At 36.2% G+C, this 16,805-nt stretch overlaps 1 protein-coding gene across 4 annotated transcripts in view; it reads right to left on the minus strand.

The window, feature by feature from the left end:
• The window catches only part of LOC145296711 (high affinity 3',5'-cyclic-AMP phosphodiesterase 7A-like), a 434,586-nt gene that overhangs the window by 232,000 nt on the left and 185,781 nt on the right, over positions 1 to 16,805 (minus strand). For 2 of the 4 annotated variants that reach the window (XM_080142694.1, XM_080142691.1), the window contains exons 1-2: positions 12,363 to 12,541; positions 5,033 to 5,093 (exon numbers count right to left, since the gene is read on the minus strand). In XM_080142694.1, the coding sequence (XP_079998820.1) occupies positions 5,033 to 5,093; positions 12,363 to 12,452 (151 nt within the window). In that variant the 5' untranslated portion in view covers positions 12,453 to 12,541. Of the gene's footprint in view, positions 1 to 5,032; positions 5,094 to 12,362; positions 12,542 to 16,805 lie in introns of those variants that run through there. The other 2 variants (XM_080142693.1, XM_080142690.1) reach the window with 1 other exon arrangement.

A 16,805-nucleotide genomic window follows, 5' to 3' on the forward strand; every position in this document is an offset into this window, starting at 1 on the left:
AGAGAACTAAAAAGAAAGGTAAAATGTAAACAGATAAAGAGAGGCATAAAGACAGAAGTAGAAATAAAGAGTAAGAGAAAAATAAAGAGAGCGAGAGAAGTTATGGAAAAAGATATGAAAGAAAAAGGATATATGAAAGAAAAAGGACATATGAAAGAAAAAGGACATATGAAAGAAAAAGGACATATGAAAGAAAAAGGACATATGAAAGAAAAAGGATATATGAAAGAAAAAGGATATATGAAAGAAAAAGGATATATGAAAGAAAAAGGATATATGAAAGAAAAAGGATATATGAAAGAAAAAGGATATATGAAAGAAAAAGGACATATGAAAGAAAAAGGACATATGAAAGAAAAAGGATATATGAAAGAAAAAGGATATATGAAAGAAAAAGGACATATGAAAGAAAAAGGACATATGAAAGAAAAAGGACATATATGAAATAAAAGGATATATGAAAAAAAAGGATATATGAAAGAAAAAGGATATATGAAAAAAAGGATATATGAAAAAAAGGATATATGAAAAAAAAAGGATATATGAAAGAAAAATGATATATGAAAGAAAAAGGATATATCAAAGAAAAAGGATATATGAAAGAAAAAGGATATATGAAAAAAAAAGGATATATGAAAAAAAAGGATATATGAAAAAAAAAGGATATATGAAAAAAGAAGGATATATGAAAGAAAAATGATATATGAAAGAAAAAGGATATATGAAAGAAAAAGGATATATGAAAGAAAGATATATGGAAAAAATCAAATATGGAAAAAAAAGATACACGGAAAAAATATATGGGGAAAAAAGGAAGAGATATGTGAAAAACAGAAAGCGAAAAAGTGAGAGAAAGGGACTCATTTTTAATAGGATTTTAAACATTTAATTCATTAAATTTATTGACCCAAATTGTTTCTGTTTTGGTAAATTTCGAATGTCCAAACATTTAATAATAATAATGCACTCGCATATCTATGTAATTTTTTATGTATATGTATCATATGTATCATATTAAAGGTGAAATAATATATTGTTCCATATCTACTTCCACTGCATTCAGCTGGAACCACTGTCAATAGTTTTCCCTACTCTTTATCTATGTCTAAATCAAAACGTAGATTCCATGAACAAAGCTTCTTTCTTAGAACTGCACGCCTATGGAACTCTACCGCTGTCCTGTTTCCCTCCTGACTTCAACATGGATGTCTTCAAGTCCAACATAAACAAATTCCTGATGACCCCCCCCCCCAAGTAATGACACTTTATCAAATCTCCAATACTAATGAATACTACAACACTATCCCATTGATTACTGTACACAAAATAACCCTTATCTTGAGTGGCTTCTGGGCCTTGATAAGTGGTGATCTTCATGTAAAAAAAGTACAGAATAATCGTGTTGACACACTGGTTCTCGTTGAAGTTAATAATACCAGATAAACAACCATTTGAGAAGGCAAGGCGTTGTCTTCCGCCTTTCCATGACCGGGAAATACATACAGCTAAGGACGGCTTTTGAATATAATATTACCTGTAAACTATTCCTTTCAGAGGAAGCGGCATAGCCCGATCCGATATTATGGGTTCAGCGAAATAGTGACTAGAGCTTGGCAGTAATAGTAATTAAATTATAATTCTTTTTTTTTTTTTTTTTTTTTTTTACAAAGGTGTTCACCACTTATCAAGGCCCGAAAGCCACTCAGGGATAAGGGTCATTGTAAGTACAGTACGTTAGTGTGGATATTTTAGAGTATCTACTTAAGGGGGGCGGTTCATCAGGAATTTGTTTACGTTGGACTTGAAGACATCCAAGTTGTAGTCAGGAGGGAAGCAGGCAGACGGAACAGAGTTCCACAGACGTGCAGTTCTAAGAAAGAAGCTTTGTTCATGGAATCTACGTTTTGATTTAGGCATAGATAAAGAGTGGGGAAAGTTTTTGACATTGGATTCAGCTAGACGGGTGTTTTTTGTAAAAGATTGGCGAGGGGGGACCAGAGATTGGAGTTCAGACGAGCACCTGCCATGGAAATAACGATAAAACAAAGATAGGCTTGCAAAGTCTCTTCTATGGGAGAGAGGTTGCAGGGAAGAGAAAAGGGCATCCCCCCACTAAGTCACGAAGTCTATTTTGTACTCTGTCAAGGCAGGATAGGCTGTTTTTAGCAGCTCCTGCCCAGATATGGCAGCAGTATTCCATCCTTGGACGTACTTGGCTTTTATATAGATAGAGAATTGCATCAGTAGTGAGATATCTTCTGGAGCGGTAGAAGGATCCCACCATCTTTCCAGTGACCTTGGCAACAGACTTGATGTACATGTTCCATTTCAGATCAGGAGTGAAGGTCAAGCCCAGAAGCTTATCAAAACATGGGGCTTCTCCTAGACGAGAGCCATCCATTTCAATTGATGCCAGATGGGGATCAGAGCGTTGATGATGTAAAGATAGGAGTTTGGTTTTAGATGCATTAAAGGTAACCAGCCACGTCTTCCCCCACTGAATCACTCGTTCGAGATCAGAGGAGAGAGAATCAGAGAGAGCTTTGTCATTTACAGCCTTAGATGTGTTGCTGTAGATGGTCGTGTCATCAACATAGATGTCAACGAATGATTTAAGTATGTGTTTAGGGAGATCATTGATGTAGATCAGGAAGAGAGTTGGGCCCAGGATGGACCCCTGAGGGACTCCAGCATTAATACTGCAGGCCTCTGATTTTTGTCCATCAACCACTACTCTTATGAGCCTATCAGAGAGAAATGATTTAATGATAGAGAGAATATTTCCAGTTATACCGTAGCTGAAGATCTTGTGAAGTAGGCTTTTATGCCATACCTTGTCGAAGGCCTTTGATATGTCAAGACCAATTGCCCTGGAAAGGAAGCCTTATTCAAGAGATTCACTAATCCTATGAGATATAACCGTTAGCACATCTGTGGTAGATCTTGCAGAACGGAAACCATATTGCGTGTCACTAAGAAGGTTATTTCTGCTGAGGTGGTTGACTATTTCTCTATTTAATATGGATTCCAGCAACTTACTCATGACAACAGGAGACTTATTGGTCTGTACTGAGAGGGAGATGACTTATCACCGGAGTTCTTAAATACAGGGCATACTGATGAGGTTTTCCAGGGTGTTGGAAAGCACTTCTCCTTAAGGCAACGTTTAAACAGTTTCGTAAGTATGGGGGCAAGTTTTGGTTGAAGCTTTTTTAACACTATAATTGGGATGCTGGAATCAAGATTCTTGATTAGCTTGGCGACCTCATGCACAGATATTTGTATGTTACCTAGCGTGTTCTGTGTTATAGGAGGAAATATGGGGAGTTGATGGCTTCGTCGCATAGGGTAGAATTAGCTGCAAAGTTCTTTGCAAATAGTTTGGCCTTGTCTGATGCTAATGAGATGACCTCTGGTCCGTTGATAATTGTTGGGATAGAACGCACACTTCTGTTCAGGATCCTATTTGTTATATGTCAAAACTGGTGGGAACCAAGCCGCTGATCACTACTTTGGATTTAACAGACTGGGCATATAGCTCTCTTGCATTTTTTATTACTCTTTTACAGTTGTTGCTGGCAGTCCTGAAAGCAGCTTTAGTCTCAGTGGATCTATTACGTTGGTAGCTACGGAAAGTGATTTCTGTGCGCGATGGCAGCAGCACATTCTGGGGAGAACCATGGCTGGCTGTTAGGTTTTTGTTGGAATTTTTAGATGGTATTAATCGGTCTATGCCTACAATTAAATATTCGGTCAGATCTGATACTATAGAGGACACATCATTTTTAAACATGGAATGCAGAGGTAGATCAGATATAAATGTCCGGAAGTTATCCCAGTCAGCCATGGAGTATCGGTATACAGTACGGTGGAGGGGTACGTCTGGGGACTTATTACTTTTCATTTTTATCTTAACTGATACGACGGAATGGTCGGAGGATCCTAGAGGAGAAAGAACGGAACATGGACATAGCTCAGGGGAAGTTGAGAGAAAAAGGTCTAGGAGGCTTGCATATTGACCTGTAGTATCGGGCACACGGGCGGGCTCGCGAACAATCTGAGTGAGGTCATAAGCAATGGCAAAATCATGACAGAACCTCCCCTCATCGTCCGTCTTATTTGAGTGGGTCAGCCATTCCACGTTATGGACGTTGAAGTCACCACAGATGTAGATGTTAGTCGAGGGGTGTGTAGAAAGGATGTGGTCTATTTTCTCAGATATGCTCTTAAAGATAGTAACTCCGCTGTTGTGGGGCCGATAGAGGGCAAATATAAATGCAGTGGTGTAAGCAAGTGCAACCCGGAAGCACATAAAAGGTAAATTAGGATCTTCTCTAGAGATATCCCTGCCACATGGGAAGCCATCTTTAATGTAGGCACATATTCCATGCCCATGGCGATCTTGGGGGTCAGATTTAGATGTTAAGTTAGAGTGTCCTTTAATTATGAACTCATCTAGGGAAGTGGTCGGCCCTATTGTAGTTTCGCTAAGAAAGAATATGTCCGGTGTCGTCTCCTGTAATTGGGTTTCAACTTCTGATGTTGGAGAAGGAGACATGGTAGTAGGGGTCTACGTTGGAAGAGGCAAGTAAGCTAGACATAAGCGTTCATGTAGCTTGCTGATTTTCTGCAAGGATATAACATATATACTTACCTATTTGTAGCTAACTTACCATGGACATATTTTCATATTGCTATCAAAACAACAACGACACACACTAGCAGGCCGCTCGGCATTGCCTGGCTGTAAAATACGCTTGAATATATTTTGTTTAATGCGGATTTCGTATTTATTATTATATTATACTAGCATGGGTACCCGGCATTGCCCGGGTTGACATGAAGTTCCATTTGACCACACCTAAGGATATTAATCATTTTCACTACGTCTGTCAAGATTGAAGGAAGCTACCATACGCTCCTACTAGTAATCATACTATAAGAGCTGCCTAGCATTCTTGTTATTCTCTACCTGTCAACTTTTCTGGGGTGCAAAAATAGAATAGAATGAAATAATTTGTTTTGTACTTACCAAGCATTCGAATATAAACTGCATCTTTGTCAGCGTAGTCATATGATACAGCATCCCGTCTCTGCAATAGACATTAAATGAAGCATATAAATATCTGCCAAATATTATTTACAGCAAAACAACAACTATTAAACGCATATCTTTGTTGATAAAATTGATCCAGAATAGCCACTTGCTATAAGGAGCTAGAAATATATATATATATATATATATATATATATATATATATATATATAGTTACGCCATGAAATTCTCTGAAAACGGCGGAAAAGCGATGACGCAACAGTTAATCTATGTATCTATTACAATAGAAAAAATGCGAGCATGAAAAGCAATATGGTTAAGCTTAAACATGAAAAAGAAAAGGTCTAGTTGTTAAATCTGGAAAAGAAAACGACAAGATATTCTAGTAAAAATATAAATTTATAACTTAAAATATCGCAGCATTAAGAATTGATTATATAATATTAAATTGAATTAAAAACTTATTATGGTTGCAATATTTTAAGTTATAAATTTATTATATTCTTTATTAGAATATCTTGTCCTTTTCTTTTCCATGTTTAAGCTTAACCATATTACTTTTCATGCTTGCATTTTCTATTGTAATCATGATTTTTCCAGGCGTCCAGTAAATTCACGTGTTCTCTGTTTAATTTCAAGCATATTTTTTGCCCTCATAAACGTAACATACACATATGTAATAACAATGTACGGAACTTATCTGCTTTCATTCTCTCTGCTCCACTTGTTACTTCTCTTTTCGCGAAAGCGGTAGAGTGGTAGTAACACTAATCGCTGAAGCGACGTGGTTGCTATAGAAACTAGTCAGAGAAAACGTCGCTCACCTCCTTAGGTTTTTTTTACGATTTTAAATACCAGTAAATTCATCATAACTTGTTTTACTGAACGAAAATTGATTTTTTTTCCCAAGATAGCTGATCTGTATAAACTGTAATAATTGTTTGAAATTTTCTAAAAAATGAATGAGCGGTGAAGCTTTAAAGCAGGTCTAAATGACTAAAACCGCTACTTAACCATATTCAACACGGTAGAGTTTGAATGATAAAAGTGTTAATGTGTTTGTGTGTGTGTATGTGTGAGAGGACACTTCTCAACTTATATACAGAATAAATTTTAGATTCGCAAACTTGAAATTTTGTATATAGGATATTCAGACACGTGAAAAACTTTAATTTTTTATTATCAAAAAAAAAAGAAAAAAGAAAGAAAGGGCTGTCAAAAACTCAAAATGGAAAAATTGGTACGTGAGAGACTACAATTTTTTTAAAAAATCTGTTTTTAACTATTTTATAGCTGTGCATGCAGAGTCGTGAAATATGACAGCTTCCTTATGTAAAGTAGGAGTTGCTTTGAAAGCACTCTTTGAAAGTCGTCAAACTGGTGTAATGGTTATCGTACTTGCCTTGCTGTCATTAGGTTTTGGTTTCGATCTCAGCTTGAATAGTATTTTTTAGAACAAAACATCACAATCGCATGCACATGTTTCAGTTTCTGTATGAATAAAATATATTTATACGTATTTGACGACCGGGAAACGCCAGGTGGCCTGCGAGTATATCTACAAAACTGAGAATATTTGTGTGCATGTGAGAACGCTTCTCAACCTATATACTCAACGAATTTTTGATCTACAGACTTGAAATTTGCTATATAGGATATTCAGACACGTGGAAAACGTTTTAATCTGTTTTCATCCGGAAATAAGGCTGATAATGAAGTTAAAATTGAACAATTGGTATGTAGGGGGGGGTCATCGGATTTTTATCTGTATATCAAATGTTTCACGAACGCGCATGCGTGAATAGTTCACAGTACAAATTTCTTATGTTAAGAAGACGTAGGCTTAAAAACGCTTTTTTAAAGATCGTGTGAAGCCGGACTAATGGTTATCATAACTGACTCATTGTCTTTAGGTCTTGATTTCAATCTCAACTAGAGTATTTTTTTTTACTTATAAAGAAGTTAACTGTTTGAAAAAAAATAATACTCGCACGCATATGTTTCCGTTTCTATGTAAATTAAAATATAATATTAAATGGTTCCTCTTTTGTCGTAAATTGAGCCTATTAATAAGGAAAAAAGTAAAATGGTGAGGTACACCCGGGCTTTAACAGAGGATCATTCGAATTTTAGTCGACTGCTCTACCAATAAGCTATATCCCCAGATTTTTCTATTTATTTAGAAAGAAAATACAACTTTGTTATATATGGGTTGTGAAATTGCATTTATCTGCAAAAAGATCTAGCTAATTTGCATATTCTTTTAAATATTCATTTTAATTTAATCCATGTTAGTTTTTTCGGTTTTCTTATGAGATGATCATCTTTAGTTAACTATTACATGTAATTATATTCACGCAAATAGAATATTTGCATGATTTATACTTACGTAAAAAGGTTATAGTAAACGCGAACCGCTTTCTATATATATTTATGTATACGTATATATATATTTGTTTAAAACATTTTGCCTACCAAACTCCCCTAAGTTTTGGTCTACAGACATGAAACTTAATATATAAGATATTTGAAGCATGCGAAACTTCATATTTGGATTTTAGCCGAGGAAAATCGGTTCAAAAGTTTGAAAATTAAAAAAATGAAATTTGCCAGGTGAAGGTCGAACAACGGCATTACGAATATGCATGCATAACGTAATAGCTATTGATTCATGTTTTAATTTTCAGCCTTGCAGCAAATATGTCTTCATCGCTCAGATATTAACATCAACTGAAACAGTAAATCGTAAGTAAACGTTTTAGTTTCGATTCTCGGTGGCGTACGAGTCATTCAAAATTTTTTAAAAACTTTAAATCATTACTGTATATTGGGTCCAATACAATATAATAAATACGAAATCTGCATTAATAAAAATATATTTAAGCGTATTTTACGGCCGGGTAATGCCGGGCGGCTTGCTAGTATATATATGATGATTGCAACGTCTTGTCAGACGAGTGCCACTTCCTCAGACACTTAAAGTCTATGAGCCCAAAAATGACTTCCATCGCCACATGACCATTTTAATAGACACATTCCTGAGGGAGTATTTATACACAGATGTTACAGAGTCTTAGCTTTGTACGACAGCTAAGCCTCTCTCTCTCTCGGTTCAAAATGTTGAGATCCAGCAACAAGCAAGAGCAAGATAGCCAGCAAAAAATTAAACTGCAGACCAGCTTAATGCAGGTACTGGTCTCCCGCTTTATGTTTTTTTTTTAAATCAGAGATTTGCTTCTCCTAGAAAGGTTGCCTTCACCACGACTTACGACAGCTCTCTCCACCTCAACAAACACATACATACACAGACACACACGATGCTAGTTGGCCGTTGGCCCCGAAAAAGGGTTCATTCGCCCTTTGGAAGGTCTTGCCACCTTTGGAAGGACTAGCCATCCTCCTCACCAAACAACTGGTGGGGGAACCAGTTTAAGTCGCTGGTGACCCGACCATGAGGCAGGTAGTACTGGGTTACATGGTACCAGTAGCATATGGCATGACCTGACAAATATAAAAAGTCGCAGAGCGGCGATATGGGCCTCAAATGATTGGATTTTTTTTATGGACCGTTCTTTTATGGGCTTTAACCGGTTAAAACATTTTTTCAGGGGTCAAAATTGAAAATTGTACATATATCTTAGTTTGTTTTTAACCAGTTTGTATGCGTGTCACGTTGGTATAGCAGTAACGTTATCAGCTTTGAATGCTACAGTTTTGCTTTCGGTTTCGATTCTGGCTGATGACATCTAATACTTTTTATTTTATTTTTGAAATCACGACTATAATAATATATACGAAATCTGGACAAATTGAGATATCATATTTAAGCCTATTTTACGACTGGGCAAAACCGGACGCCTCCCACTCTCTCTCTCTCTCTCTCTATATATATATATATATAAAAGAGAGAGAGAGAGAGAGAGAGAGAGAGAGAGAGAGAGAGATAACTTGGAACACCTAGGTTTTCAGTCCGTGTCGTTAACCACTTAGCCACTGTGACCCCCATTATAACATGGCAGTTTAATTAAAAGCAAGTCTGAAGCATGTGAGAATTTATATTCCAGTTGATGACACGAAGCGTAGTATCGTTATGTTCGCGGCAACAAATCCGATGTTTATCTTGGAAGGGTGCGAGATAATCAGGTTTTTGAGACAGATATCTGCAAGATTAACTACACGGACAAATCAGGAAAAAGAACCGAACCAAAACCAATACATAGTTCGGGTATACACGGTTCTGATTGGTTTCGCAGAAAGTTATATATATATGTGTGTACATATATTGGAGAAAGAGGCTTCTTAGAGAGGGGGGGCATATCAACTTATTTAAAAATTAAAATATTTTAGATTCTCACAAAATTTGATCCGTAATAACTAAACATTAATTAAGCAAGATTTCCTAAGTTTCAATTTTTTAAGGCCTTCATTATCTTAAGCCAACTGAAACGGCATTTTCTAGAATCAAAATTATGTAATGGATTTTAATCAAAATCAGAATCAAGATTCTAGACAAAGTTTAATATCAGATCTTCATTTGGTTGGTTGGTTGTTTTTGTTTTACGGCATATCAACCCTTTTCGGGTTATTTAATGCCGAATCCAAAGATTTTGAAGAAAAATTTTTTTTAATAGAATATATTTGTTGTTTTCACGTCGGTTTCTATTTAACCCATAGTTGGGACCCTAACAGGTACTACCACTGGGAGTAATGGTAATTAAAGGGTGGCTCCACACTCCCCAAAGCCCACAAGCTGGAGCCTCACCACTGGATATAGTTTAAGGTCATATCCAGGACCCCCATTGAGGGACTTTTACCATCTGCAGGGGGGTAGTCGGCGTATTCTAATGCCCCACCGACAGGGCCCAGATCTTCATTTGATAGTTTTTTTAAATTACATTTTCACCCCAAACAAGGCACAGTTGTCACTTTGATGGGGCTACTATAAGGAGCATAAGCTGCAGGGGTACTATATAAAGAGTTGAGCAGCAAGATGTCGATTCACGTTACACTTGAACTTCTGCATGTCAGTACAGTTGGGGAAGCAGGAACCTGGAAGGGAATTATAAAGTCTAGCGATTCTGGGGAAGGATCTTTACTGTGAATGGGTGTGATTTAGCTGCTTGTCGGGTTTGTGGGGGGTATTTACGTCGAGGGGGTACGAGTGCTTTCAGTTCGTCGGAGCATTCACCATTAAAGTACTTGTAGAACAGGCAGAGCGATGCTACATTTCGTCGATGGGACAGGTGGCTGAAGCTCATATGACAGTTCAGGACCTATCAGGTTGGCGACTCTCTTTTGCACTTTGTCTAGGAGCGAGAGTAGTAGCAGATGCCCCAGGCCAAATATGCCAATACTCCATACATGGGCGAATGATAGCCTTATAGAGGTACAGGATACTTTCGGGAGTTAGTAGCTTTCTAGCACGGTAGAGAGAAGCTACCTTCTTCGCAGCGGTCCTGACAATGCTCTCAATGTAATTGTTCCAACTTGTCAAGAATAGATATCAATAAAAATTTCAGTAATTACGTTATCATTTCCGAGTTTCACGGAACACACCCGAGACTAGCGAACCTTAACAATATATACTCACAGAAGAGATGTTGCGAGTTTGTCTCTGCTTTATCGTTATTTTTATGGCAAGTGCTCGACTGAGCTTCAATCTATGGTCTCCCTCGCCAAACTTTCACAAGAAGCACTCGTCTAGCTGAAAACACGATCAATAATTCCCCCCACACTTTATCTGTGCCTAAACCTAAGCGTATATTCCATGAACAAAGCTTCTTTCTTAGAACTGCACGCCTGTGGAACTGTCTTCCGTTCTCCTGCTTTCCAGCTGACTACAATATGGTTGTCTTCAAGTCCAATTTAAACAAGTTCTTGGTGAGCTGCTCCACTTAGTTAACAAATTTACCTAATTTCTATTACTAACAATTACTGTATTGTTCAATTGACTACTGTACGCTCTTAACCCTTATCCTCGAGTGGTCTCTGGGCCTTGATACGTGGTAATGCCTATGCAAAAAAAAAACATGCAATGTGAAACCAACTGTTTCATTTTTTACTTTTTTTAAACCCTAAGTTTCAATTTTTGTTTACAACGCGTCGATTTCGTTGTTTATAACCCCAACCCAGAAACTTGATTCGGCTTTCTTCTCTTGCAATTTCTAGACACCTATTCCTAAAAAGGACACCTTTTTGTTCGGAAATAGAAAAACACTAGCATTTCAGCCCGGGTGTTTGGAGGTGTATGTTGAGCAAAAAAAAAAGAAAAAAAAAAAAAGCGGTCAATTTTTTAAAACTTTGACCCCTATTATGACCCCTTTTTATTTGTTTTGGGATCAGTTCAAGTTATTAATTTAGATCCATGTCCAAGGAACCTATATCTGAAATGTCAAGAGTTTAGACCCAAAATTGTCGGAGGTGTTTGGTAGAGTTCTCAAAGGTCAAATCGTTGAACTTAACAACCAAATTTCTGGCCGAAAACCGATCACATAGATTTTCCCAAATCTCAGTAACCTGTATATCAAATTTCGAGTCTGTAGACCTTAAATTGACAGAGTTATTGCGTAGGGAAATGTATACAGACACACAGATACACAGACAGGTTCACTTTTATAGATATATAGATAGATAGATATATTTATTTCACATTGCAAACACAGCCAATATGTTTTCAAATATTGTACTAGTATTTTATTTCTTCAAATGAATTATTCCAAGAAAATCTTAGGATAAAGCCGAAACGTAGTCATTAGACAGCGAATAAGCAAATTCTCATGATTTTAAGTTTCTCATTAAGACCTCTAAAGCTTAAACTTTACATATTTACTAGAATCAAAATCATTTTGGTCAAAATACCAAAAAGGTTTAATCTTCGTTAGTGGGATATGGAAATGTTGCAATTAATTGCATCTGGTTTGTGAAATTATCCAGAAAAGACAAAATTTCGAAATCGGTTCCAGCTTAGAAATCGAACTTAAACGCCGTTGAGTCAAGTCCGTAATAAATGGAATTTTGGAATACAATGTACTGCAAGTCCTTCATGGAAATTTATGGAATATATATGCATATAAATTTTAGTAATAGGTATTAGACATGAATTAATATTTTCCCAAGAACTGCAGACTTGGGAAACTTCCCGCTGATGGCTTTTCTCCTATCTAAATTCCATAAGCATTTCCCGCCTTTACGATCATTATCTTGTGTCTCTTTTGTCTTCTCCCATAAAGTCGCTTCATAGCTTGTGTGGAGAGATTAGAATGAAAACAAAAAGAAAACAGCAACAACAAAAAAGAGGCCTTGTTACCTTGTGTAGAAAGGGAATTAAAAGTCCATTTAAAACGAGATCTTCTGAGTTTAACAAGTAATGTTTGTCAACTGTATTTCTTCGCAGCATAATGTTTTGTATTGAACAATGACACTAAACAAAAATGAAAGTTTGAGATAGGAACGCTACGAAACTAAAATAGTATCACTTTCTCTTGGATCATAGTCAAAGTCATTTCCATTATGACGTCACCTTGATGGAGTACAAACAACACACACACACACACACACAAAACAAACAAATTGACAACAATAAAACACTACTACTTTGTAAGTAAAAACTTATTCGAATACACCTTTAAAAATATTCTTAGAACACTGGCAAAGAAACATTGGATTTCGCCTAATTTTTTTATCAGGTGTTCAAACTCTTTGCATGTTTGAATATTATTGCCGTAATAAAGTGGTTAGAGAGAAAAAAAACTGAATGATGTAAATAAGTAAAATACAGTTGGAGAGAGGGGAGAGACAGAAAAGAGAAAAGAGGAAAGACAGTAGGGAAATTGGAGAGACATCGAAAAGGAACAAGAACAACTATTGGGAAAGGAGAGAAGGGAAAAGGAGAAAGAGAGAACAAGTTTGCGAAAGAGAGAGTGGGGGAAGTGGGTCGGGAGAGAGAGCAGCGAAATGAAGCAAGAGAGAGAGAGAGAGAGAGAGTAAAAAAGGGGTCGGCAGAGAGAAAGAAAGACGGGGATGGGGAGAGGAAGACATAATGAATGAAAGTGGAAAAGATGGTTGACGATTGTAAGAGTAGATAAAACAAATATTATCAAGGAAGATTATCTTTTATTATATAAATCTCACCTGTCTGTTAGTGTGTATGTATGCATTTTTGTATGTCTCGCTAAAACTTTTGACACACGCAACACTGACAGAATTGGTACGGTTTGAAAGTTCAGTCTTTCGGCCAGCAAATATCCCAAAAACGACCAAACCATTCGTTTTTTCACCACCAACTGTGCCGTTTTTTTACAAGGAGAGGGGGTCACTTTTTTAGTCGACATTTTTGCCAAGTCATCATACACATTGCAATGACTAACCTTAATTTGAACGGCGACGTAGTATGTCATGGTGGGCGCGGCGACCAAACCATTTACCTTTTTTCACTCCTTTTAGCATTACATGTTCGAGCCTGCCTGCTTACTATTTTTTTTCGTTCGCACGGGTACTCGCTGCTATTTACATTTTTAGGGAGTTGATTAATTCTTTTTTTTTTTTTGAAACTATTTTAGGGCACCGCTGATCAATAGCCATGCCATAAAACCTCTCCACACGCAGACAACGCCGAGTATCTCGCTAGTCTATTACATAAAGGAAAATCATCTGTGTGTTAGCGTTAGTGTGTGTGTGTCTGCAAAAATCTTTCGTCATTCGCATCCGACCGGGTCGAAACTTCTACCATTTAAAAGATCACTCCCTCGGATGCATAAAGTGAAAATTAGAGAAAAAAACATAATTTGTTGTGGTTAACTGGACCACTTTTTGGAAAAGGAGGGAGTCAGTTTTCGCGTGGCTATTATCGCAAGTCATGTAATTAACCAAAACTATGCTTAAAACCCTTATTTTGCAACGTCATGACATAAGCACGCGTGGACGTATCAACAAACGCATTTTGCAGTAACTTTTTTCCTTTTCTTTTCCTCTTTAGCGGCATTTCAGGTTCGACTACGGCTGCCGCGACTCATTTTTCTTTGGTTGCACAGGTACTCTTTGCTATTTTGATTGAAAGAAAAGTTATTTTTATTTGTTTATTTCTTTAGGGGGTGTTCCAGCACACAGGTAACAGAGAATAGCTTCTCTTCGTACCCTTTCTGCCGGAATATCTGATGGGGAGGTTGTCACATAGTTCTTATTTGGTAGATTCCGTTCTTTTATTTTTGAAATTGTTGTGGTGTATCGATGAAAGCGTTCAATATCCAAACTGAACTTCATGTCCACCCGAGAAACGCCGGATATCTATGCTAGTTTAATATTAGTGTTGGGACGATTAATCAGAATCGGGAATTAGAAAAGTCGACAAATTTGGGGGTATCGGAATCGGTATCGAAAAAAAAAAAATGGTGCCTATTTTCCGATGCCAAAACGATTCTTTTGTCTTTTTTATTTGATTTCGTTTAAAGCAAAATCTTCCATTGCTGATAATAATGATAAAATAATAATTATTGATTTTATAATACTATAAAATTTATAGATCACCCTCCGCAAGTTTTTTTTTTCTTTTTTTTTTACGTTTATGAAAATATCTGCATTTTTAATATGCGTTTTTACGAAGATCTGGGAAAATAACATTTCTAAACTAAAATATTTAGAGATTTATAATGAATCGAAATCGGGAATTTTGTAAGGAATCGGTAATTGTATCGGAATCATACCATCTAATATATATTAGATATATAAGTTGAGCGTTTTTTCGCCTACTTTTTTTTGTTTAAAAATGATTAAAACTAACTTAACATCCTCAGTCGAGCAACTTCATGAAAGTTAACTAATTTACATATTCCTTTGAAAAAAGGAAGGTTCATTATTTAATTATAGTTTTTTTTATTAGATGATTGGTTTCATTTAACTACTATGCTTAATTCTATTCGTGCATAGTTTCGACGTAATGCATAATTGCGTTGAATTTAGCATGAAAACGTTCTAGCACACGGTCATGTTTATATATATTACACATAAAAGTGACTGTGTGTGTGTGTGTTTACGAAACGTTCCCACCAAACCCCTCTCTGAATATTTGAGCCACAGACTCGAAAATTGGTACATAGGGTATTTGGACCCCAGGAACACTTTCAATTCGGTTAAAATAAATGCTAAGGGGTCAAAACTGACCCATCCAAAAAGCAAAACAAAACAAAAAACAAACAAACAAAAACAAACAAAAACGGTTGACCTCGACAGGAGTAAATCAACTATCTTCTGAGCATGCGTACATATATATTTTTTAACTTGGAAGTCACTAAGCTTTTAACTTTTTTTTTTTTTTATCCGACTGGCGATAGCTCCGACAGTAACGACGAAGGCTGAAGCGCTGAATGTTTTGGTTTCGATTCCAGCTGATGGAACCAAAGTCGTTTTTTTTTTAAACTTTTGAAATCATTATATATAGGGTAAATTATAACAACCAGTAGATAATTTATTCTATGATAACTTATTCTATGAAAGCTGCATAAATAAAAATATATTTAAGCATATTTTACGACCAGGCAATGCCGATATACATGTTAGTATGTATATCTTTTTAATATTTATTTGAAAAAAAGAATGACGTCATAACGCCAAAGTACATCCTTTATGTCGTCGTCGTCCACGACTTTAGACTTTCAGCAGCTAGAATTTTGTAATTTTCAATAGAGCGTAACTCGGATATAAGAGACTAATTAATGAAAAATCGTTTTGAAATGCCAATATGTTTGCTTGCTTGTCACTATTCACACTTCATCTGAATATTTTTGATGGAAAACAGTTATGAGTCATACTCAAATATGGAAGAGCGAAAGAAATGTTACGATAAACACAAACAAAGTTCAGCATGTGCCCCTCCCCCATTTAGCTCTAAAAGTCCCCAGAGGACGTCAAATCCTGATCAAAATGATCCAACGATGCAATTTTAGGCCTTAACATATATAAATTTGATTTCTGCATCATACAAGAAAACAAAACAAAAAAAAATTAAGTCCATCATTTGCCTCCCCATTTACCTCCAAAAGTCCCCAAGACCACAAAATATTTAAATTTGGGTTCAGCACCATGCAAAACTGCTAAATAGACACACTCAGAAAATTTTGGACAAATATGGTAAAATAATACCCAAAATGGAGTTATTTTATTAGGCCTAAAAGAGCCCCTGGGGCACACGCAAAAGTTATCGCGAAGTATAGACAAACACAATTATATAGAAATAGGTTAGTTACAACTTTTCAGAAAGTTTAATAAAAATCCAGGGCATCATTTTTTTTTAATAAGCACAAAAGGTAAATTTTAGCCATTTTAACTGAAAGGCACCCCTAGGGGGCAACCAGAGTTTGCCCGAAAAATCCGTTCTGTTACTTTTTTACTCGCATCATGTTTAATGTTTGTGCAAATTTTCACAAAATTCCAAGGCGTAGTTATTGAAAAAATTGCGGGCAGACGAACGGACAATAGTGAATTTACACGTCTACCTTCCTTTTGTCGGGGGATCAATAAGTCCACAAAGGAGATATTTTATATATGTTTAAAATATAAATGTACATAAGTATAAAAAACAAAGAATGTTAATATTTTGAGAGTCCTTGCAAAACAAAGAGAATTCGATAGCTAAGATACCGAAGAAGCCTAAATCGATAATTTGAGGATCGTGGATTATCAGCCGCACTAAAACAATTGCAATCAAAATTCTAAACTCAAAAAACATTACATTCGACTAAAAAATTAGCAGTTGGCA

The sequence above is a fragment of the Euprymna scolopes genome, chromosome 17 (assembly GCF_053919585.1).
Source record: "Euprymna scolopes isolate OS-2025 chromosome 17, ASM5391958v1, whole genome shotgun sequence".
Lineage (NCBI taxonomy): Eukaryota > Metazoa > Mollusca > Cephalopoda > Sepiida > Sepiolidae > Euprymna > Euprymna scolopes.